Source organism: Furipterus horrens, unplaced genomic scaffold (genome assembly GCF_987537825.1).
Source record: "Furipterus horrens unplaced genomic scaffold, mFurHor1.1.pri manual_scaffold_6, whole genome shotgun sequence".
Classification (NCBI taxonomy): Eukaryota; Metazoa; Chordata; class Mammalia; order Chiroptera; family Furipteridae; genus Furipterus; species Furipterus horrens.
In genome coordinates, this window is record NW_028327176.1 from 139,821,543 (window position 1) to 139,848,328 (window position 26,786).

Consider the following 26,786-nt stretch of genomic DNA (forward strand, 5'->3'; position numbering starts at 1 on the left):
CTATCAGGAAATTCTTGCTGTGATCTTAGAAAAAGAGACTTTAAAAAGTAGGTAGCATAAAACTAAAAATCTCCCTTTTCATATGAAAACAATGATGCTGTCTTAGAGGCAGAATAAATGTTTACTGTTAGCATCCACAAACATTAAATAGGATTACCCCTAAAAACTGCTTTTTAAGGAAATACTTAACTATTCAATTGTACCTATATAAGTAAAATTAAATGTAAGCTCTCTTTGCTAACAAAGTTTAATGTCTGTTTCTGGAAGATCCTCTCTGGCTAAAACAAGGTTTGGAACATGATTTGCTTAATGAAAACTACAGTGCCTATCAATTTTATTTGAAGACTGCTCTAAATGTGGAACCTATTTTTTTTAAATAATGCAGATCACCTTTCACTGTCGGAGATTAAGTCAAAGCACATGAGCATGGTCAGATTTTAATGTACCTCAATGGGGGAGAACAGATATAATCATATTGAGAGCCTGATAGCTCTATGTAAACATATTATTTATTCTTCATGACCACCTACTGCACCCAACAAAATTGGTTTAAAAAACTCCAGCAAGTAGTCCAATACTATTTATAAAATCTAATTTGATACAAACAAGGCATGAAAAAAATGAAAGATTACTAGAAAATGGACTACTCCTTTGTATATATTATAATGACCTCTTCTTTCATAGGGAAGATATTACTTTGTTTTTATGCTAGACCAAAATTCAGAGAGAAAGTTCCTTAGATTAGCTGTACTATCGCTGCTTCCAGAGAGACTAGTTGTGACAGTTTGCTCAGGACTTTCCGTGTTTTAGCACTGAAAATTCCACATTTCAGGAAAGCCTAAGGCAGGCAAATTCAGATGGACACCCTACCTACTTCCAAGAATTACCTTCATAATAGTTTTGGTGTCACCATTAAAATACTAGTTATAATGTAAAAGTATACAATGAAATGTCAGAATAAGTTTTATCACATTATGAGTAAGACATTCCAACTAAGTTTTTTTGAAGTTTCCTTCATTTAAAATCAAAATTATAGGAAGTCATAATCCAAATAAAAATATTAATTTTCAAACAAATAAATGTGTTTAAAGAGTTTTCAATCTCTTAGTCAGAAAGCAAACTTTTCTATGGAAGAGAGATGATAAATTCTCCTGTTGTCCTTGACCACTATGGGTATATGGATATCTATCCATATGAACCTTTATAGCCTTTTAAGAAATACTCTGTAATTTAAAACCAAATAGAACAAAATCATGCATTAAAAACTGTTAGAGCTGAAGTAAGTTTAGGTTTCTAAGCTATGTTAAGGCATCAAGATTAAATTAAGTTACTGTATATGACAATGACCATTTTTTAGTGATTCCCTACATTCTTGAATTTAAAAATACACCTAAAAAACGTGTTGAGTCACTAAATCAATATGTTCTCAAAAAGAACAGAGAACGAAGCTAACCAAAATGATATAGAAAAAATAAAAATAAACCAAAAGTTTTACAATAATTGAGATAATAGCTCTTTTGTTTCTGATACAAATTAAGTATGCAAAGATCTCTGGAATTCTAACCTAGAATTCTCAGCTCATACATAGAAGATTTATAACAAAAGGTATTTATATGTTTCACCTAAAATATTAAGAACTAACATAGACAATAGGGAAAAGAAAATTGCAAGCTATTTTGACTTTAAAAGATACAGCCATAAAATAAATGCGTGTGCATATCTGCGTATGTGCGTGTGTGTACTATATACACAGCAATCTTTTGCTACCGTATTTCCTTTTTATTCCTCTTCAAGTTTTAATATTCTGTATTTAACAGAAAAGTAACCTTTACCAAATTTAAAAAATTATTTACTAAAACTTTTCCTTAAACTCTTAAATAACGTATTAGAAAACTTTACAGAACTACAATGCAATATGGTTAAAGATGTGATGAAGAACGCATTTAAAACTATTTTAAAAGGAGGTCAAATCTGACCTGTGGGCCATGAAGCACTACATTAACAGCTCTGCAGAAAGAAAAATGATAAGGTATGAAATGAGGGCTCAGAAACTAGGACCTTATCAGTTAGAGTATGAATCAAGCCTGTAAGACAAATTGCTCAGCAAGGCATGTCCCCTTCCTGCTGTGATGAGGACAGAGCTGAATTTCCAATGCCAATGACTTATCTCCCTCATCATGTCTCCTAGACTTCATATCATACAGCTTAAGTTCTGAAGCATCTACTACTTATTTTGAATACATTTTGTCAAAGTCACCAACTAGGATAATTATCTTTGTCCTTTAAATGACAACTCAGTGTTAAAAATAAAAACCTTCAAAGGCCAGTCACTAATAGGAACTACTGTACGTTGACACCTTGTTAACAAAGAATGATCATTTTTATCACAGGTTATTAATAAGCAAACTAAGTTTTGTTATTTAAATCATTTTATGTTTGCTTGGTTCTTACAAATAAAATCTAAAACATAAAAATTTAGCAAAGCCCACAAATTGTCTCACTTCAAATGCATACCTGAATATTGATGGACCTTTTCAGCAGTTTTTCTACAAAGTTCCAATTTGATTCCATTTGTCTCTAGGAAAGAAGAAAATATTATTGCAGCAGAATTACTACTTAATTATAAATTAAATTGTGATATAGCAAGTTAAGTGTGAAGTACAAACATTTTGTCTAACACCAGACCTTACTACAACTTCTTGAATATCTAAAATTAGTTTGGCAGAGCTGGTGGAGATTTAGTAGAAAAATTTTACAACTATTCCAGTCCAATATAAACTTTAAAAGGAGTTGTTTCATAATACGGTGTTATTTCTATAAAATTACAAATATTTTAACAAATATTTAATTTTTGCTGTCAGATATAATCTAACAGGAAAAAGAAAAGTTTTTAAATAATTTTTGGAGTATTTATTTCCAGAGTGTTCTTCTTTATTCTGTACTTTACCCACCACAGACTTTTTCCTTCATGTTATGCATAACAGCCTCAAGACAGTCTACTCTAGTAAACAAGTAACTAATATATTTACACAGAAAATAAAGAAAAAGTTTATACAGTCCTACCTCATACTTAGGTAATGGTCACCTGCCTGGCAATCTCAACTATCTAAAAGATTCCCCACAGTAAGAAAATCAAATAGACTTTCACAGAGCCAAATATTTCACAAAGGCTTGAAAATGAAAATGACTCCACTTTTCCAAAAGGAAAGACTGCAGGACCTTCTCATAGGACACTGAGTTCACCTGACACTCAGGTCTGCACATGCCACATACTGATGCCTGGAGACTACCATGTCCTGACTCCATGGGGAGAGGAACAGAAATGCCACATTTGGTACTTCTCTTCAACTCTGCATTATGTGCCCTTGGCTAATTTTAATTTATATTCTTTCCTTGTAACAAACCATAACCGTGAGTATAATAGAGTTCAGTGAGTTCTGTATTCCAGGTGAATCACATAGCTTTGGGAATCCCTGAGCTTGCAGTTGTCAGAAATAAGAGCAGTCTTGAGGACCGTCCCATAAAGCCTGGTAGTTGGCCCCTAAAATGTTGACAAAAAGACCATTTTGTTCTAACAATACTATACATTCTTTGTGTTAGGGTCTTCACATTGTTCCCTTAAAAATAAATAAGTAAATAAATTTCCCATTTAAAAGATAACATAATCAAGTATCAGAAAGATCGTGTACATACTAGTCACAGCCTGGATTCAAATCCAAGTTGGTCTTGCTCCAAAACCAGAGTTCCTTCCATTATACCAGGTTATCAGTAACTGATTTTCTTTTTCTAACAAGCTTTCCTTCAGCTTTGAGCAATTTACTTTTATATTATTCTTTACTGAAAAAATGTCACCACTAGTCCCAAATAAGCAGAAACACAATAAGGCTGATGTTTCTAACTTTATAATTTGATAGTGTTAATGAGTGTATTTCAATTATTCTGTTCTATACAGGCATTTGGATCACATGTGTTATTAAAAAGCAGTGTAATTCTTTTCCAAAGAATTCTACTTTATGGATCAGTATTGTGGCTATAACCTAAAACAAAAAATACATCATTACTCAGAGGACAGAACAGCAACCACATCATGCCAAAATCAAGAATGAGTAAGAGACTACGTATCAAGGGATTCAGCTATTTCTCCCAGAGGAAAACTTAACTTGAAGCAGCTACAGCATTTTTTCTATATACTAAGTTATAGATAGCTTAACTCCACTGAAAGAAAAAAAAAGTAGAAAGTCATCAATTTCGGCTGTTTTATATTTCTTTTTCCACTATCAAAACTAAACACCAATTGAGGCTTCGGCATAGGTGGTAACTCCACAAGAAATGTAAGAGATGCCCAACCCTCCACTTCCAGTGAACCAGATGACCTGGTACAACTCTCATTTTAAGGTTATATTTCACGCTTTTTATCTACTCATCATTTCAATGTTTCAAAGAAGAACATCAGCTGGTCTGACTGATTGCACTATGTACGCGCAAGGATAGCACTGTTAAAACTGATGCTAGCAATGCTCGAAAGTAATTTTTCTCCTTAAACTATATTTGCTTTTAAAATAGATGATTGGGATTATGAGAGGATAACACTCTCTTATCTAGGTTGAGAAAAGCATTAAGCAGAAATATATGAAAACCTAAAGCCTCTAGTATGAGAAGCAATATCAAATTTTCTTATAGACTTATAGTAAGCAATTAGCAAGTTTGTGATTTAAGTCCACATATAGCAAAAGTCCATTTATAGACAGCTAAAATAAAAAAAAAATTAACTATATCTGAACCTATTTAAAATGTAAAGATTTCACATTCACCTTCAAGGCAAAGAAGTTCACATTTAAAAACTGAAATATCTCTATGGTTAACACAGACAAGAGATATTTCTTTGCTGCAAAACATATGACTAACCATTATTACTTCATATCATCCTCTCATACCAGATAACTCTTTAGTACAATAAAGCATGTTTAATACAAAACCATTTTCTATATGGTAGCTGGTTATGCTAATAGATCATAAGGAGAAAAAAAAAATTCAGGTAAGTTTCAAAATTCTAATCTAAACATATCAAATATCCAAATTAACATCCTATATAAGCTCTGATAAGTCACTTCATCTTTATGTTCATAGATTAAAATAGACTACATGATTTATAAACCAAATGAGACGCTTTGGAGAGTAAAAGGAAAAACTAACCAGATGGAATAAGGGGATGGCAGGCATAACCTGGGACTGTCAATGGCAAACTGGTGTACATGGTTATCCTATCAAAGGCCTATTCTGAAGAAGTACTCCTTAGGAGAACCCTAATATCGAGTTTAAGTGATAAAAATAGGGTGATACACTCCGTGCCTTAGTTTCTATACCTGTAATATGTATATATTACCCTCTCATTTATTTAATAATGCTTCACTGATATAAAAACTGAATAGTCACTGTGCAATACTAAACAATTTGCAAATGCAACATGCTAAAGGTATGACCCCTAATGGAAACTTACTAATACAGAGCTTGAGTTTTTCTTTAAAAGCCATTAAAAAGTCCAGAAATATTTAACTCCTTGAGGGTTCGTGGATAAAAGCAGTGTATTTTACACATACATATGCACATACACATTGCATGTCTTTATTTCCATCATATGAAAGGTTCTTTTTCAAATATCATAGCTCTCTTTTCTCTCAAAAGCCTTTTACATAATTTAAAACATTAAGATAAAAAAAAACATGTATCTTGGTAAAAAAACTCACAAGAACTGCTGAAAAATACTAAAACACAAAGGTTAAGCTATTTTAAATACATAAAATTCATTTGCTGTCTTGATTCAGCTAGTAAAAGCAATAATCTCCTATGGAATTCTCTGTAAGAAATAGAATAATGATTTCAGCAATGCTGTGGATGTTTGTACTAGTACAATTCAACATCACAATAGTAACAATAGTGATACATATTAATGTGGCTATCTGGAGTTCAACAGCAACCACTACTGAAATATACCACTCACTCAAAATAATGCAGTTCCAGCATTAATAACCTGAAAACACGTTCCCTGAAGAAAGAGGCAGTATAATCTATTTCATGAGTATCCTATCATTGGCACTTATTATTATAATAGCCATTCAACAGGGACTCAGAAGTGCTTAACTAATTACCATATTTATTTATACCAATTCAAATCAAAGTATGTACTTGGAAGAACTAAGGTAGTAAGAGAAATAAAAATGCTAAGTAAACCTTAGAATTGTAGGTAGGTTTTTAGAGTTTTTAATTTTGTTCTAGTATTCTTAATAACTAAGATGTGAAACATTACATTAACTCCACAAAACTACTAAATAAAAAATAACAATGGTAATTGCTAACATTTATTGATTATTTACTGTGTATCATCATGGTAGGGACTCATGTAAAGAAACAGAGGAGCTTTGGTGAGAAGCTCCTTCTATTGACTCACCCAATGTATGGTAGAATTCTTTTTTTTTTTTTTTTAATTTTTTTAAATTTATTTTTAGAGAGAGGGGATGGGAGGGAGAACGAGGGAGACAAACATAAACGTGAGAGAGAAACATCAATCTGTTGCCTCTTGTATGTGTTGTGAATGGGGACCAAAACTGCAACCCAGGCATGTGCCCTAACAGGGAATGGAACGAGCAAGTTTTCGCTTTGCAGGCCGATGCCCAACCCACTGAGCCACACCAGTCAGGGCTATGGTAGAATTCTCAAATACACTGCTACTAAGCTGAGTGTGAACTTCTCAGAGCACTTTCTGACCCTGCTTTACTTTATCTTGGGATCCCCTTAACAGGCCTTTTATTATTACGGGGATGATTTAGAGACCTCATTAGGCCCTTCTCATGTCTATGATGCAATATCAATACTAACTGACCCTCGGATTCCATGGAGACTTCTCAGCCAACTATGCCCAATATTCCAAAGTGAGGAAAATCTGTCAAGTCTAACAAGAAACATGTTTCATAAAGAAATATAGGGTAAGAGCCAGAAAATGTTTTAAGAATAAGGCGTCCCAAACTCCAAAACAGATTACTAAATCAGTATCTCCAGAGTTGAAACCCAGAAATATGAATTCTGAAAAATTCAAAGGTAGGTCTAATATCAGCCAGCTTTAAAAACCACTCCCAGAAAAAAGACCAATTTTGAAAATATGGACACTCTAGCTTCAAGATTCTAGATAATTATTTTATGGGACTGATGAAATGATATAATACTATGTTGTTCATTTCTGAACATGGAAGAAATTATATACAAATAGGGCTTCAAATAAATACATCTACCAGCTGGTTTTATTCACAGCACTTTTTAAATAACACTGTAAAAAATGTTTCTGTAAAATCTGTCATTCTATTTGAAGTAAACTTCATAGCTGTCAAATAGATGAAAATAACTTTTGCAAAGAGTTTTTTTAATGAAGTGTTATTCTGAGGAAATAATTTTATCAAATTATTCACAAAACCCACTAATTCATATCTGAAGAAATGTGCTTTCCTTTTGGCAATCTTACAGATTTTAGAAATAAAGGAAATCTTCTGAAAATCCAATCCTGTCGTCTCTGGATGGGGGATCAGAGGCCCAGAAAGGTTTAAGTAATTTGCTGAATGTAGTACAACTACTCAGGAAAAGAAACAGGACTAGATCCCAACTCTTCTACAAATTGTCTTTCTTAAACAATAAAAATATTTTCCAAGATGTTTACAGCAAGGTCAACAGCTTCTAGATTCAAAAGCTGAATTTATCACTATAGGCTTATTACCTGATTTTTGCTGTTATTTCTGCTCACTTATTTTCTAATTTGTCTACCAAAAAATACGTATTAACTGGTAATAAAGAAAGGAAAAAAAAATCTTACCATTTCATCTGATGCTCCATGGCGATCAAACTGGTAAAGTGATGCTACATGAGTAATAATCCACCAACTAAAACCTAATGGTTCCCTGGGCTGGATTACAGGCATGCAAGGTCTTCTCTGATCACTTGACTTTTCAAAGAGTGTTTTAAGTAGTTTATTCAACCAGTTCCAAAATGACTATGGAAACAGAGGTAATATGATTCAATTACAATAGACACTGATCCAATAACCTTTGATTTAGGCTTTTCCTGTTTTTATAATGAAATATACATGTAAGAGAATGCAAAACAAATACATAAAACTTACAGAGTAATAATTTTAAAATCCATGTTAAGAATTAGAAAATGATTAGCATTAAAAAGATCCTACATGTTCCCATGTTTCCACATCACAACTTCACCTCCCAGCCTGGGTAGCCATTATCCTGACTTTCATAATAAATCATTCCCTTGTTTTTGTTAAGTTTCGCTACATACGTATATACGCCCAAATCACATAGCTCTGACTTCACCTCTTGCCGTTTTGTTTTCTTTTAATGCACGATTTTATCCTTTTATAAAAATTTTAGTTTATTGGGGTGACATTGGTTAATAAAATTATATAGGTTCCAGGTGTACAATTGTATAATACATCATTTGTATACTGTATTATCTGTTCACCACCCAAAGTCAAATCACCTTCCATCACCATTTATTTACCCTTTGCCCTCTTCTACCTCCCCTAACACCCCACCTCCCCGTGGTAATTAGCATACTGTTGTCAAAGTTTTGTTTTGTTTTGCTTAATCCCTTCACCTTTTTAACCCATTTTCCCAATCCCCATCCCCTCTGACAGCTGTCAGTCTGCTCTTGTATCTATTAGTCCATTTTGTTCGTTAGCTTATTTTGTTCATTAGATTCCAAATATAAGTAAATATATATGGTGTTTGTCTTTCTCTGACTGGCTTATTTCACTTAGCATAATATTCTCCGGGACCACCCATGATGTCTCAAAGGGTAGATTTTCTTCCTTTTTAAGGGCAAGTAGTATTCCATTGTGTAAACATAACACTGCTTTTTTATCCACTCATCTACTGATGGCACTTGAGCCACTTCCAAATGTTGGCAACTGTAAATAATGCTGTAATAAACACAAGGGTGTACACATTCTTCTGAACTAGTGTTTTGGGTTTCTTCAAATATATTCCCAGATTTGGAATAGCTGGGTGATGAGGCAGTTTCATTTTTAATTGTTTGAGGTAATTCCATACGGCTTTCCACCAATCTGTATTCCCACCAACAGTGCACAAGGGTTCCCCTTTCTCCACCTCGCCAACACTTGTTTGTTGATTTATTAATGACAGCCATTCTGACAGGTGTAAGGTAATATATCACAGTGGTTTTAATTTGCATTTCTCTGATGATTAGTGACGTTGAGCATATTTTCATGTCTACTGGCCATTTGTATATCCTCTTTAGAGAGGTGTCTATTAAGTGGCCTGTTTTTATCCTTTGGTAACTTGCTTCTTGTCCTCAACATTATCTTTCTGAGATTTACCCAAATTAATGAGTAAACTGTTTATTATTATTTTTAAATAATTTATTTTTTTGTTTTAATTATTTATTTTTAGAGAGAGGGGAAAGGAGAAAGAGAGGGAGAGAAACATCACTGTGTGATTGCCTCTCACTTGCGCCCCCAACTGGGGATCTGACGTGCAACCGAGTCACGTGCCCTGACTGGGAATCAAACCAGTGACACTTGGCTCGCAGGCCGATGCTCAATCCACTGAGCCACAGCAGCCAGGGCTCATTTTTATTATTTTCAATTTCCATAATTTATGCTAGTTTTATTTGCTGCCTGTTATTTTCTTTGGGTTTATTAGAAAAAAAATTTTTCTCCTAACTTCTTAGCTCATTGATTTCCATTTTACCTCTAACATTTAATTTAAAGTTATAAATTTCCTTCTTTGTAGTCTCAGCTGCAGTCTCAAAGCTAATAGTAGTAGGTTACTTATTTCCTTTAAAAAATTCTAGCTTTAGCTGGTGTGGTCAGAGGATTGAGTGCTGGCCTGTGAAACCAAAGGGTCACTGGTTTGATTCCCAGTCAGGGCACATGCGAGAATTGCAGGCCAGGTCCCAAGTTGGGGGCATGTGAGAGACAACTGCACACTGATGTTTCTCTTCCTCTTTCTCCCTTCTTCCCCTCAACTTATAAAAATAAATAAAATCTTAAAAACAGTAATTTAAAAAAAATTTAATTTCCATTATATCTTCTCTTACTATAGGTCATTTAGAAATATATTTCAATATCTCTAAGCATATATATATGTATACATATTCTTTTTGTAGTTGTCAATTTTTATTTTATATATTTAGTACCATGTTATTATTCACACAGAATTTTTTATTTGTTTTATCTTCCTGGTAAATTGTACCTTTTATCAGTATGAAATGACAATGTTTTTGTTAATTTTAAAGTTTAGTTTTCTCCAATATTAGTTTTATTTATTACCTTTCTTATACATATATTTTTAATTCTGAACTCTTCTGTATTGTTTTAATTATCTTTTGCAAACAGCTTACAGTCTGTTCTAACAGTAGATATTTAAAATGAATATTTAGTAGTCCATTTGTAATGTAATGTCATGTTTACTTTTAAAACTACCATCTTATTCTGTCCTTCTATTTGTACACCTAATTTTTCCACCAATACCTTCTTGTCTTCTTTTGGGTTGAATATTTATATCATGTCTTTCCCCTCTTCCATCTTATAAGAAGTCTACTTTCTCTTCTTAAAGTGACCACCTTAGAAATAACAGCATACATTCAAAAGTCTTGATAAGTTAATATAATCTCTTAGACAAAACAAGGACCTTAAAATACTCTTAACTCATTTATGCCCTCACAACTGACTTGCCAGTATTGCTGTGTACTTAAACTGTTTTTTTAATTCCACTAGATTTTATTGATTTATACAAAACATTTACCACTTTGTTTGTTATTCCTTCTTACAGTTCAGAACCTCCCCTCTGGCATCATTATTTTCAGTCTAAAATATATCTTTCAGAATTCCCTTCCATTTTGCTTAACTGAAAATAGCTTGTTTCACTTCCCTCTTGAAAGGTTTTGCTGGATGAAGAATTCTAGGTGAACAATTACTTTTTTTAAAGTATATTTTATGTTGTTACAGTAGTCTCAACTTCTTTTCCCCTTGCTCCCCTCTGCCCAGTGCCCGCCTGTCCTCCAGCAATCCCTTCCCCCTTAGTTCATGTCCATGGGTTGTGCATATAAGTTCTTTGGCTTCACCCTCTCCTATATTATTCTTAACTTCCCCCTGTCTATTTTGTACCAACCAATTATGCTTCTTAATCCCTGTACCACTTCCCCACTTCTCTCCCTCCCCGCTCCCAACTGATAACCCTCTAAAAATCCCCGTACCTATGACTTTGTTCCTATTCTGGTTTGCTGCATTGGATTTTGTTTTTATTTTTTAGATGCAGTTGTTGATAGTTGTGAGTTTGTTGTCATTTTAATGTTCATAATGTTGCTCTTTTTCTTAAATAAGTCCCTTTAATATTTCATATAATAATTGCTTAGTGATGATGAACTCCTTTAGCTTTACCTTGGCTGGGAAGCACTTTATCTGCCCTTCCATTCCAAATGATAGCTTTGCTGGATAGAGTAATCTTGGTTGTAGGTCCTTGCTTTTCATCATATTCAATACTTTTTTGCCGGTCCCTCCTTGCCTGCAGTTTCTTTTGAGAAATCAGCTGATAGTCGTATAGGCACCCCTTTGTAGGTAACTCTCTGCTTTTGTTTTGCTGCTTTTAAGAGTCTCCATCTTTAACCTTTGGCATTTTAATTATCATGTGTCTTGGTGTGGTACTTTTTTGGATCTAGCTTGTTTGGGACTCTGTGCTTCCTGGACTTGTATGTCTATTTTCTTCGCCAAATTTGGGAAGCTTTCCTTCATTATTTTTTCACACAAGCTTTCAATTTCTTGCTCTTCCTCTTCTCCTTCTGACACCCCTATGATTCAGTTGTTGGCATGTTTAAAGTTGTCGCAGAGGTTCCTAATCATCTCATATTTTTTCAATTCTTGTTTCTTCATTCTGTACTGGTTGACAGTTTTTTCCTTCCTTATGTTCCAAATCACTGATTTGAACCCCAGTTTCCTTCCCTTCACCACTGGCTTTGTGTGGATTTTCCTTCGTTTCATTTAGCATAGCCTTCACTTCTTCCCCTATGCATTAGCTGTACTTAAGCATATCTGTCAAGGCTGAGAGCATCTTTATCACCAATGTTTTGAACTCTACGTATGTTAGGTCGGCTATCCTCTTGTCGCTTAGTTCTCCCACTGGAACCTTGATCCATTCCCTTTTGGGCCATACTTCTGTCTCCTCTTCTTGACAGGCTCCTGTGTTTGTCTGCCTCTTTGTCTTAGGTAGAGCTGTCACACCTGTTATGTTGTAAGGGGCAGAGCCTTAGGTACTCATCAGTACAAGCGATCCATTTCACCACGTTGTGGTGTTGTATGTGGGGAAGGGGTCTGAGAGGGAACAATGCTCCTTGTTCAGCACTCACCCCTTTTCCAGGCACTTCTTCCACTTCCTGTATGGGACTGGCACTTATTCTAGCTGTTGCCCTGGCCGTCTTTCCCAGAGTGGGTGGGTCTGCGGACGTTCTAGGACTGTGGGGGACCTTTAAACAAGGGGACTCTGCTGAGAGACCAGCAGTTTCTTCCTTCACTCCAACCCCTACTCGTTTTCGCAATCAGAAGCAATGAGGCTTTATTTTTCCCAGTGCTGGGATCATGAGCAGTGTGGTCTGGTTTGGTGCTGGGAGCGCTCCCCAGGTGTCCCTTCCGACTTTTTAAAATGTATGACTGTGCTTTCTGCTGGCCTGGCACTGCCACCGCTGCTGCTGCCACTGCTGCCACCACTACACTGCATCCTCTCCGCCCTGGCTCAAACCCTCTTACCTGTCTGGATGAGTATTTCTTCTTTATATCTTTGTTTGTTGGACTTCCCTGCTGCTCCATATTCTAAAATTTCTAGTTGTCTCTAGTTTGGAGGTAGTTGTATTCCTTCTCAGTTGTGGAGGGAGACACAGCGTGTCTATCTAGTCCTGCATCTTGGCTGGAAGTTTCGACATTTAATTTGTTTTAATACAATGAAGATACCACGCCCTCTGGCCTCCACTGCTGTTGAGAAGTTAGCTATCAGTCTAATTGTCACTCTATTAAAGGTAATCTTTTTCTGCCTAAATGCCTTCAATCTCTTTTCTTTCATGTTCTGAAGTTTCACGATATTGTATCTGTGTGTGCTTATCTTTTTATTTACTCTAAGGGAAATTCATTGGTTTTCTTTTTTTTTTTCCATTGGGTTTCTTAATGTGGTAGTTTTCATTAACACTGGAAATGTTCAGTTATTTCCTCTTCAAATATGTTCTCTGTTCCACTTTTACTTCCTCTCCCTTGGAACTGTAATTAGAAGGCTACACCAGACATCCTCTCTACTCTCCATGCTGCAGTTAGCTAAGTTAGCTAGCATGTCTTTTAATCTGTAACTGTTCTTCAGATATGTATTTCATGACTTTGATGTTTTCAAAGAGTATTGGCCAGTTACTTAGGTTTGGCCAAAGTTTCTTCATGATTAGATCCACATTATGCATTTTTGGCAGGAATACCAAAGAAACATTTTTGTCCATTCAATGCATCACATTGAAGGTACACAATACCAATGTGCCCTACAACTGGTTAACTTTGATCACTTGGTTAAACTGTTATCTGACAGATTTTCTTCATTGTAAAGTTACTACTCCCTTTATAACTGATAAATATGATGTAGAGATACTTACCAAGCTATATAAATAGTCTGTTTTCCATCATTCTTTGGCAGCCACTGAGTATATTTGCCTGAAACTATTACTATGGGGGTTGTCAACTGATGATTTTCTAGTTACATTATTACTTCTCCATTTCTGAGAAAGAGTCCCTCTTCTCTTCATTTAGTCATTTATTTATATCAGTATGGACTGACCAATTTTTGTTGTATAGATTACAGTACTTCTCTATCATTTATTTTGTTACTCAAATTATTTCAGGTTTGGCCTATGGAAGATTTTCATGTTGGCTCTCGTGTCCTGACATGTCCTCATCATTTTTCAAACACCTGTTTAGTTCCTGATACAAAACGTTCCAGGCTCATTTTCTTATTTTCCATTCCACAGCCAGGAATCAGTCATTTACCAAAGGAGCCTTATTTCCTTTTCCTGGAAAAATGGTTATTTTAGAACCAAGACATAGCTAGAAATTGCTCACTGTTACTTATATCATTGTTCTAGGCCCACTCAGGGGGTAAGGTGGAAAATGTATGTATGTTCACACACATACACATGTATAGCTAGTGCTATTTACTAAAAACCATTATTTCATACTAATACCTCAATCCAATTGAACACATTATGGTTCACTCTATCTTTCCCTCTTTCTGTATTTGTAACCATTTCCTATCAATTTTCTTAGCTGGCTCTAACTACCCACAACATACTTATAAATTTGCTCAGTTCTAGAATACAAAAAAAGTAAATTTAAAATTGCTAATCTGTATGTAACACTGCAAAAGACAAATCTCCTAAGAGGAGCCCAGTACTTGCACTCTGTACAGTGCTATTGTTGCTGTTTTGTCTTCAGCCTCAGAGCATGCAGTCAGAGCAGTGCGTTCCACTTGTTACCTAGGTTAGTCCTCTCCCCACTCCACCTCTCAATGTGTTATTCACTTGCAATACAGTTAGGTTCAATTGCTTTTCTTTATATTCTATTGACTCCCCTTTTTCCATACACATTGATTTATTTCTGGGGACCTGAAAGAGTAACATGGTTCTAACGTCAGCAAAACACAATAAAACCTTCATTGCATTCTCACTCACCAATTTGCCATTCCTACCCACCAATCTCAATAGTTCCTGATTTGCCTTTCCAGTATTTCTTTGTGCACAATTAAATATACTTATTTCCTTATTTTCTCAACTGTTACACAAAAATGTTGCATCCTCTAAATATTTTTGGCACTTTACTTCTATTTCATTTAATAATAAATCCTTAAAATCACTCTATTATCAGATCACATATTTTCCTCAATCTGTTGTACAAATGTATAATATACCAATGTGCAGATATCCCATGGTTTCTTCAACTGCTCCTCTGTGTAGGAGCATTTAGGTAGTTTCTAATATTATGCCTCTACAAACAATGCAGAAATAAACAGCCCGATGTATGTGTATTTTTGAATTGTTGCAGGTATATTCTAAGGGTAAATTTTTAGAAGTGGGACTCCTATGGTCAAGGTTATAAAATCCTTGGCCCATACTTTTGAGTCTTTTTTTCTGGCATTTATAAGTTTTTATTTTACAGAAAAATTTTGTAACATTTTGTATGTAATGCTTAAATTTAGCAACATATATACATATTTGTGGTAGTTGAAGTATAATGTGTCCAAAACTCTATCATATTGCACATGGCACAGCACAGGTATCCCCTACCTCACATTCATGGCAGTCTTGGGAATGTGAGAGTACACATAAAATATACTTAAGTCTGTTTCCTCAAAAGAAAAGTAAGTTATTTCTTATCCCTTCATTTTCTTTTTCTAACTTTATTATACATGCACTTCCTTACATAATCATTTGGCAGAAAATGACGTGGGCTATGGCAGCAAATAAATCTGCATTTGAAACCCAGCTTTATATATTCTGACTCTGTTATTTGAATAGTTTACTTAAGTTCACAATATCATTCAAAGAATATTAATTTGTTTTCCTTTCCTTCTTGGAGATTAAAGTCCACTAGATAGAGTTTAGATTTTTAGGAAAACACTTATAGTCAGCCAGTATTAGCTACATGTTTAGAATATATTCTGGGACACAAATATGCCCTTGATCAAATTAGTTTATTTTCCTTCTTGGAGTTTCCACATTATTTGGGGTATGTGTAAATTCCCAAACAGTCCTAAGCCTCTCGTAGGCTTCTCTAATTGCTTATTATGCTGTTCCCCTGAAAAGCAGCATCCTGTGGTCTTCACAACCCTGAACTGCCTCTCCCTTTTGGATAATTTCCTTAGAGGATTAATCCTTTAATCACTGACCTGGTTGCAGAAAATGTCCTTTTCTTAGTGGGAAAACTTCAAATCCCATTCAGTATTCCCCTCTCCCATTTCAGGAGTTGGCAGGCTGGGCAGGGGGTAGGGAAAATCAAATAATTCTTTTGTCAAGAATTACAGCGTACACACAATTTCTTAAAAAAACAAAACAAAACTGAGTACACTGTGTAAGTCAATATTGTCACTGCAAATTTTAAAAATCCTTGCATAAGATAGAAAAAAAGAAATCTCTGCTTTCAGTAGTCTGGAGTGCTCCTAAGAACAGATCCTATGTGAGTCTTAGCCTACTGACAGCATTCTGTGATATCATTAATTCCCAGGTAAATGAAACAGAGAAACTTTCCTGTTCCTCTTGAAACTTTCAATTGCTTTTTGTTTTTCTCAACTAACCCACATCCATCTTGGTCCCCAAAGCCACTGCATGTTAGATAGTGCAAAGGGTAATTTTTAAACTTGCTTCTTTATTGTTTTAAAAGAACATTTTTGTTTCATATCCTTTTGGTTTGGACACTTTTCCTTAGTCTTGAGCTTTTCCTTAAGGGAGTAAGTATTTCATGGTTATAGTCCATATAATCTCCATAGAGTAAAAGGTGGGACCTAAATTACTTTTCTCTAAACTGAGAGCTTGTTCTGTGTGCCATATTATTGATTCATTCCATTCCAGAGGCTGAAGTTTGAGACCAGGATGTCAAGCACAGTCAGGTGAGGGCCCTCTCCTGGATCACAGGCTTCTGGTTGTGTCCGCACGAGGAGGAAGGGTTTTTGAGTCTTTTTAAGTGATCCACAGTTGTCTGGTTCTTATGTCATTTTTGAGAAGTCTAGCCCAGGTCAAATTATTTTGCTATTGTAAGTTATTGTGTGTTTTTGTCTGGAGGATTTGAAGACTTCCTAGAGGACTTGAAGACAATTTCTGTATTTTTGAAGCCAAATAGTTTTAGCAGGCTCTGTCTCAGCATGGATTATTTGGAATTAATCTTTCTAGTATCCAGCAGATGCTCTCACTATGCATATTTAGTTCCCCTTTTATTTCTGTAATGTTTTCTTGGATTCATTCATTGTTTTAAATGTTACTTATCCCACTGTTCTTCCTTCTTTAGGGACTCCATTTAAATATACAGTTATATCCTGCCTATCTTCCATTTCAACCACTTTTTCTTTAAGACTTTATATTCATTTATGTCATTTTTATTCCTTTGCTAGCCTTTATTCCATGCCCCTTATTAAATTTTCATTTGAGTCTATTCTCCTTGGGGATCTTCTAATTTAGTCAAATCTAAAATGATTTTTATTTCCATTTCTCTCTTGCACTCAATTTTCTCCATTCATTCCTAGTTATTGGCCTATTTAAACAATGGGATATGCTATTCAAGGTAATTTTTACAAACCCAAATACTTGTCTATTTAATTCCACCTGGAGTGTTGCCTCACAATTTTCTTCTGCTTTATAATTGTTTCTGAGAAAAAGGGTATCAAGGTCGAAAGTATATCAATTCTGTTTTCCTTTAGTAACTTGAGAAAGACCTGTTTGGTTTGCTTCCTTTTATTTTGTAGATTTTGACTACTTTAGGATTCCTAATTCAGTGAGCCCTCTTTTGTTAATGTATTAAAGTCCCATTCTTCACTGGTTTTTTTTCCCTCCTCCTTTGGTGGTGGTGCTGGAGTGTGTGGGTTTTTTCTGTCTGTGCCTCTTTTGTTTAAGACCCTACTTTTTCTGCTTTTACTTCCCCCATCATTTTCACCACTCAATCACCAGGAGAAGTCACTTCCTTTTTGCTTTATTCCCCAGAAGACTTACTTTCAACAACTGCCTCCTCATGCCATGCACACACTTTTACGTTCCTATCCATCAGTTCTCTGATCTACAAGGGAACTTTTTCAGCTATTTTCACATTCTGGCAATGGTTTTAGATCAACCTGATGACTTACTAGCTTACTGCTAGCTCCCTTCTTCTCTTTTCTGAGAAATTTTTCTGACCACCCTTGCTTGCTAGAAAGTTTTGTGGTAGAGCTTTGGTGATTTTTACTTTTAATTTATAACTTTGAATATTCCTATCTTGTAGTTATGCTATCAACATGATTTTTGTGTATAGTTTTATTTTTTCTTGCTATTCTATATTTTGGGGGAAGTCAGGTGGGAAACTATGAGTACTGACAATGTCAGTGGTTTAGAAGTCACTGGCTTAAAAACTTTAGTACCATCCAGGCACCATGAACTTGCTGGCTTGCAATAACAAATAAACAATTTTAAACTGCAATACACCACAGTTAAAGACAGGCAATTTTCCTTATAATTTTAGTTGTGTTTTGAGTCATCCTTTTAGAAGCCCTTATTTAGGAGTAGTGGAGTATATTAGTAGGCTATTGACTTAAGTCAACTCTAAGCTCTATCTTGTATTCTTTTACCTTATAATGTATAAAGTTAATGTTCAAGATCATACAATTCAGCAATTATGTCTAAGTTGATGAGGCAGCTTTGGTATTCAGATGACCTGAATTCCCATCTATTATTCGTATATAGTCTCAATACTTCTTACTTTCTGCAAGCTCACTGATACACTTAAATGCTATTACATGATACCCAGCATGATTACATTAGGTTATTTTATTTTTAGTAAGAAGATCAAACTGTCTAATTGTAAAAAATATAAACTTCTAACTTGACTTTCAAAATAAAATGGTCTTGAAATCTGAGAATATAACTTACTTTAGTAGTATTTTAAAAATGAGATGGCCTCAGACATTTATTATTTTAAGACACATAAGTCTGGTTACTACATAAAATGAAGAGCATACAAATCATTTAGTTAAGCACTATGTATCACTATGCAAATTTCTATCATTAATATTTTAAATTATGCTTACTTTCCTATTTAAAATCTAGAAAAAGACCAATGGCAACCAGTATAAACATGCTTACACTAACTATATGTGGTTTAACTTTCATGTCTAAAATTTATAAAATAAGAGCAATTCTAAAAAATATAAAACTCTTAAATAATAAGAATAAGCATTGTAAAAAATGAGAAAATTGATTTTTATCATGTCAAAGAAATAAAACATCCTGGCAAATACTCAAAGGGAAAATAAAGGCTGGGATTTTGTTATATTTAAATCTCATGGAAAGCTGAACTGCATTGATAAACCAAAATGCCAGGAAAAAAATTTTCTTAATCATAAATAAAAATACAATAAATTTATACTTAGTAATCTTTACTTATATTTAGTAAATTTACTGCTAAAATAACTCAAAATAAATATGTACAAGTAAACTTGCAAAAATACAGTCATTACTAAAATTAGGTGGCAACATCCAAACCCCAAATTGTGCAAAGCTGGGAAATTCAAAAACCCATTAAATATCAAAAGTACTTTTTCATATAACAGAAACCTTTAAGTATCATGTCACAATGAGTTGATTGTACTTACTTCTGTCTATGGATATTTCTCTTTTTCTCCTAATCTATAACACTTGAAATAAAAGAAAGCCCCATTATGAAGACTTCACTGAAAATGAAGTGGAAGAAAATGTTCTATCTTCCCCTTTGCGCTTTTCTTCATGCCTCTCTGAAATAAGAAACTGTAAAATTGAATAACAAAAACCTGTTTTATTTCGTCCCAAATCTAAATCTGCCACACTTCCTAACTAAACTGTTTTCTGAATTACTAAAGGATATTAAATATTTTAATCTAGCAGATTCTTAATAGAACAACAACAACAAAAAGAAACCTTGAGAAAATAAAACAATTAAGTTTTATATCTCTTTGATGTTTCATATTATCGATTTAGGATTAAAAATGAAGTAGGTATTTGGTACTCAGTTAATGCTCTCTTTGGTGGTGATTGTCTTCTTAAAAAGAAAAAATACTGAAAGATTCTTCTTGGCCAAAACCACTGCAACATAAATTTAATATAATTAGTATCAATAACAATAACACATCAATTTTACAACTTACTTCTGAGAGAGACCATTTACTTCTGTGGTCTAGAAGATGAATGAGTAGAACCCATAATTCTCTTATGCATGCACATGGGCAATGGTGACTCATTAATGCTTCAGAAGGCCTAACCTGTAGAAAAGAACCAAAATAAGTTACTTACAATATAGCAGAATTTTACATGCCACACATCCTCTCAAATATTTTAAAATAATGATTTAGAGCACTTAAAATTTATGCTTAATTACATAAAATTCTTTATTAAAAATATGTCATTTCATCAACTTTTAAAAATCCCCACTATAAAACCAAAAGTACAGAATACATTTTATTTTCAACTTGTAAGAAAACCTCTGGTTAAATATCTAGTCCACCAATGATCAGCAAACATTCTATGAGGAGCTAGAGAGTAAATATTTGAGGTTTCACTCACAATAGTCTTTGTACATGTACTCAGTTAACTGACACAGTTGTGCAACATCAGTCATTGACAATGAGTAAGAAAAGGATGGGGTTGGGTTCCAGTAAAGTTTTATTTACAAAACAGGAGATGTCATAGATGTGGCCTCAGCGTCATGGTTTCCTAACTTTGGTCTAGCCCATCAGCTACAATAAGAAGACTTATAGTAAAAAATTAGAAAATAAATTCTGATTCACTGTAAAGGAGACTAAATTTTTTTACAAATCAGAATAAATACGATTATTAGGGATTTATAAGGGTTAAACAATTTTACCATTTATATAAAAAAATGTATCTCCAATGGCCTTATATAATGCAGAGAATATTGACATTTATAGTATAGCTAAACTTCTGAAATTCATAATATATACATTTCACATATATTACATATATATTTCTAATACATAGTAAAAGGTAACTGTTAAAATATTACTGTATCATATCTGATTAACCCACTCACTATATTAATTGTAAACATACAGACTAGATTTAAGAGATAGCGATAATACATAAAACAATCTACATTTAAAAATATTATAAGTCCTGATTTCCCATAAGTAAGGCTAGGTTTATGCTTGTAATCTGAAGTGACAATAATATCTATAAATCTCCATTACTTGAAATGAATGTGTAATGTAACACCTTTAAACCTTTCTGTATTAAACACTATATATAAATACAATTTAGTAAAAAAAAGTAATTTCCACCATGATGCAAGACCTTTTATGAAAACAAGCAAACAAAACTACCATTAAAATTGCCAACTAAAACCACCTAAGTTTGTTAACTTTAGTTTATTACTCATCTCTTTCATTATGTAACAGCAATATGCTAGATTATTAAAGGCCTGGCCACTCCTATTTGAATAGAAGTTAAATTTCCAGTCATTATCATAAATGTTTTTATTTTTGACAAGATGAAAAGGCTTTAAGAAAATAACAGCTCTAAAACACTAATTCCAGCCTGTTTTAAATGTTTAAATCAAATTATTTTCCAATTCCACTCCCAGATAATAGTAAATATAAAATTGAAAGAATTACCAAGAATTGAGATTAAATTCTTATAGTTTAAACCACATGGTTTAAGGATTGACTACTGTCATAAGTATCGAAAATACAAATAAACTATTAAAGCATTACCTTGTCATATCTGTTGAGTGACAGGTTTAGTAAATCACAAAGGAGATTTTTGCAGTGCTCTTCAAATAGGCTGACATTGGTTAAATTGTCACCTGCCAGATTCATAAACTGATGACCATATACAACTTGTTCTAAAAGCATAATAAAATAAATTTTATTTAAAACTACAGGAGGAAAATGATTGTTTACCTTTAAACTAACTTAAAACAAAATTGTGACATATGCATTGAAAAGCAAATTTTTGCAAATAAAACTTAAATTGTACAGTTCCTTTCTTATATGAGCACTGATAAACATCACCTAAAAAAAGTTTCAATCCTTCCAATGACCATTCAATAGACTTCTTTTTTCTTAATGTGGCCATCTTTCAAAAACAACAAAGCAACATAACTTAAGAGAAAAAAATAAAAGAGGGTAAACACTAGAAAATCTTCACCCATATTTCTAACCAACAAAGACTTTAAAACATTATTCTTTTTAAAAATAATGATAACGTAGCTAAGTGTAATTGCTTTTTTGATGTGAAATAGAGCCAACAAACTTAACAGATACCAAAATTTGTCTTTAGATCAGAGTAAGTCTACCTGAGTAATATTTGTGTACATTCTTTGTGTGCTTGTATGTATATATGTGCACACATAAGAGACATAGATGTATTTTTGTATTTATTAATTGAAAAGCACGTATTGAGGTAACGAATGTCTTTATAGCCTAAGTAATTAATAATTTACCTTACAATTAAAGATTTCTAGAATATTACTAAACTTAAAATAGAACCTGAAGATGCCAAAAAGCAAGACCAAGAAATAAATAGGCAACACGGGAAATAAAAGATTACTATCTGTAATAAACTTCTACTAATTTTAAAAAAACAGAAAAATTTGCAAAAGATTATGAACTAATTAATAAAGAAAATATAAAGAGATAATAAAATTATTTGAGGATATTCAACTTCACTGGTAATCAAGGAAATTGCAAAAAGAGAGATTCAGTATCACTTTTCACATATTAGTTGGCAAAAAAATTAAAACAATTGATAATATCCACTACTGGCAAGAGTATGAGGCAAAGACATGGTCACAGTTAGTGTATAGCAATTGGGGAAATTTAGTCTACAGCAACAGGGAGCATATATAATATTAAAACTGTAATATGCCACTCCAATTCTAAGAATCTATTCTATAGTACAACTTGTACAAGTATGGAAAGATGTATATACACACAAGGATGTTCAGTGTAGTATTATTTGCAATATCAAAAAAGGGAAATAACTGAAATATTAAAAAATAAACTTGGTTAAATAAATTATGATAGACCCTTTACACATAGCCCTAAATGAATAAAGTAAAACTACATGTATAAACATGAACAGATCTTTAAAAAACTATAAATGATATACACCACACAAAACAATAAGACAAGAGCATTTGTGATTAGAAATCAAAACAAAAATCCTAGCTATGGGTTTCTATATATGTATATTAATAGAAAGTATGAGAAGATAAGTGGATAAACTATTTCTAGTAGTTATCTCTAGAAAAAAAGGAGTAAGACGTTCACTTTTACTTTGGTTACTATTTGATTTTAAAATATCAAGAAACACTTTTTACTTGTTTAATTTTAAACATCAATAGACGTTTCATTAGAAAAAAGACAATCAGAAATCCATAAACTTACTCATTTTTTCACCAAGCATCTGAAGAATTTCTAGCACCAGCCAATGGATATCCAAGTGGAGGTGTAATAAATGCCACGATGGTGGAAAAAGCTGTGAAGACATTATCAACTATGACTGCGAATTCATAATATTCAATACTCTACAACATATTAGATAGCATATCACAACATGCCTCCATAAGTACCATGACGAAGAATCAATTAACCTACCCCTAATCAAAGCTCAGGGGAAACCTTTGTCTTGTTCATTAGAAGCTTTTTTTTCACTAGAGATTTTGAAAGCAGGATAGGGTATATTTTCATCTAAAGATTTCAGACAGACCCATCTTTGGGCTGTTGAATGGATTTGTATAGTAAATGTCCCGTCCAACCAACCTTATTCTACTACAGCTGCAAAGCAGTAAAAGAATTTTAAACCCTTATTTTCATGATTTTGTTTTAGACTTTAGTTAGGAAATATGTTTTTTAAATGTAACACATACCCAGAAGTTCCTATAAAGAATTTTAACAAGAGAACTTTAAAATATCATGTAGATAGTATTGGCATGCCCTTTAAGAAACTTTAATTAAGATAAAAGAGGTAAAGGAATTACCTCTCAATTCATGCATTTGGATTCATTGCTAATTCTATCTGACTGAAAAGCCAGTGCTCTTAACTATCAATAACCTTCTCCCAGTCAACATTTAGTATCACTATAAAAAATAAATACAATGATACACAAGTTCTATTAAGACAACTAGAAAGAATAATGTAACTTGCCTTAACAAATATGCAAACTAAGTAAGAGTACTGGCTCATGATTAGATAATAAAAGAGCAAAACAGGGAAGAAAGAAATGGATAAATATGACCCAAATCAGGGTGGAAAGCATGGGTCATTCAATAAGACATAATTATTAACTTATTCATTTGCAAGAAACTAACGTTAGATTTCCCCCCTCACATTTTAAAAAAGATAAAGAGATAAATGTAAAACAAGTATATTTTTAACACCAGCATAGATACAAAAGAAAAAACTGACAAATATATAACTATATAAAAGACTTCAATCTATCTAGTAAGTCAGCTTAATTGCTGAAAAAGATAAATGAAAATATTTTTAATACATAATACCCAAATAATATTTCTAATTAAAAGTTTCAAAAAAAAAAGACAGGAGCTCAACTGAAAATACCAATTAGAGCAATACTTTTCATATATAAGACGGGTAAATATAAGATATATATGAAGTCTTGAAAGATATTTTTTACATCGTTAGGTTGTTTTTGCTATTGTTTTAGAAAATAATTTAAGTGTATGATTTTTGTGTGCATTGAAGATTACATTCTCCTGCTTTAAAATTCAGTTTTTTGATCTTCAAATAACCTATCTTTTCAAGTGTGCCTAATTAAAAAGCCAATGAAGGGCAAAACCTAGTTTGGGGACCCTTGAACACATTTTTTACTTCTGTTCTTAAATTATTAATTATTTTCTTAAGCACTTGATAGATATCCAGAAAATAAAAATCATTCAAATTTAGAAATCTTTTAGGAAAACTCTCTATCCCCCATAATCTACCCTTGAATCATTATTAAATAACCTAATTAAAAGCAATTACCTATTTGTTTTCTATGGAGTATATATATAAACCTATGAATTCAATTGGGAACCCTCTTTCATTATTTTTATGCTCACCTGAGGACATAATTATTCATTTTAGAGAGAAGGGAAGGGGAGAGAGAGAGAAACATCAATGTGAGATAGGAACACTGATCGGTTGCTTCTAGTACGTGCGCCGGCTAGGACTGGGACTGAACCTGCAACACAGGCATATGCCCTGACTGGGAATCGAGCCTATGACCTTTCAGTTTATGAGATGACATTCCAACCAGCTAACCACACCAGTCAGGGCTCTATTTACTTTTATCATGAGATATATTTATCACTCACAAAGAGTCAAATTTTTTTGTTAATTTTCACAGAAATATATAAACATTTAATTGTACTTTACATTTTGACAAAGACATGTCCCTAAAAACTAAATGTTATTCAAACTGGTGAAGTCAAATAGAAGAGGTTGAGAGTGTAGAGAATCCATAGGGATTAATATATGGAGAATTTGTTAATTATATCCATAAGCTGCGTTATGATAACAATACAAATTTTAAAAAGGGGAAAAGGGCATTAGTCAAAACAATCTTAATTATATTCTGAAAGTCTCAAAAGTCAGAATAAAAATGATATGGTTTTGAAAATGTAACTTTTATAAGGTAATCTTGAATTTTACTATAATAAAAAGTAGGGAAAGATGATACATATTTTAGAAAATAAAGATTATTTCATTTGATTTGAAATTTTTAAACATTTGCATTGTTATAAACTGGAATACAGAACTGTTATCGCTGCTGATTTAGTGTACGCTATGTTCTAAGTGTTTTATTCATTTTAATTTATTTAAGTCTCCTGCTAACTCTAGGAAGCTATACCAATTATACAGATGAGGAGACTGAGGCAAGAGGTATCACTTGCCCAAAAGGCACATAATTAATAAAAGGAGGAGCCGGAATTTCAAGTCAGGCAGTCTGGTTCCAGAGCTGAACTCTTGACTAATTTCCTTCATTTCTTCCTTATCGGATAATTTAAAAATTAAACAAAATAAGTCATACCTTAATCTGTTTTTGATTTTCAAATGCTTCTGGATTAATACTGGGAAGTTCAGAGAGATGTCCAATATACAAAAGTAATCCATGAAGCTCATCAATCAATACTGAGGGAAGCTGCGCCTCCAAAACCTCATAGGAATGTACAGGAACGTCATGACTCTCAGCATTTTGTACTTTCAGGTACCTAAAAACAATTAGATACCATGAACAACCAGAGTCTGGATGAATATGCATTCCAAAATTCATGCAGTAATCAAAATACTCAACTGACATCCTACCTGAAGATGAAAACTTTAACATAATGAAGAAATGTTATGCATTGCTGCCTAATACCGTCTGCTTTGCAGTGTAGGGTTGATATCTTCCCTGAAACCAAAATAGATAATGTTAATCATAGCTTTAATAATTAACCAGTGAGCAGTGACATACAAGCAGCAATTTTCTATCTTTTACTTTTTTCCAGTGATTCCTATATAATTCTTGCCACCTCCCAAAAATCTGTTTTTATTAAGGTCATCAATGAAACTCATGTTATCCAATCAATGGATACCATCTGCTCTAAAGTAACTTGCCCTCGCAGCAGCACTGGCTACACTTTTCACTGGCACCATATACTGCTGGTCTTTTCTTCCTCTCGTGCCTTTCTTCCTCCTCTACCCAACTACTAGTGTGGGGCTCCTCAGGACTCACGCCTGAGTCCTCTCCTCTCTGTACATCTCTTCCTGTGTGTACAATCAGTTCCTTTATCTCAAAATGATAACGATTTGAAAAAGTTTACCTATATACCCAAGACCTCTCCTTTGCACTCCAGACCTTGATGTCAAACTGCCCACCATCCTGGACTTGGATCACTCAGGCAGTGCAAATACATCTTCCATTTCTTCCAAAACCTGTTCATGTCCATGTTTTCTCCACTCATTACAACTTGTGCCAACAGTCG

The 26,786-nt window shown here is 33.4% G+C and overlaps 1 protein-coding gene across 1 annotated transcript in view; it reads right to left on the reverse strand.

Annotated features, from left to right (window-relative positions):
- Positions 1–26,786, reverse strand: part of MMS22L (MMS22 like, DNA repair protein) — a 122,574-nt gene that overhangs the window by 87,455 nt on the left and 8,333 nt on the right. The window contains exons 5-11 of the mRNA XM_090280561.1: positions 26,125–26,212; positions 25,850–26,030; positions 23,205–23,295; positions 21,528–21,658; positions 19,947–20,060; positions 7,856–8,032; positions 2,515–2,577 (exon numbers count right to left, since the gene is read on the reverse strand). Of these exons, the coding sequence (XP_090136687.1) occupies positions 2,515–2,577; positions 7,856–8,032; positions 19,947–20,060; positions 21,528–21,658; positions 23,205–23,295; positions 25,850–26,030; positions 26,125–26,212 (845 nt within the window). The remainder of the gene's footprint in view (positions 1–2,514; positions 2,578–7,855; positions 8,033–19,946; positions 20,061–21,527; positions 21,659–23,204; positions 23,296–25,849; positions 26,031–26,124; positions 26,213–26,786) is intronic.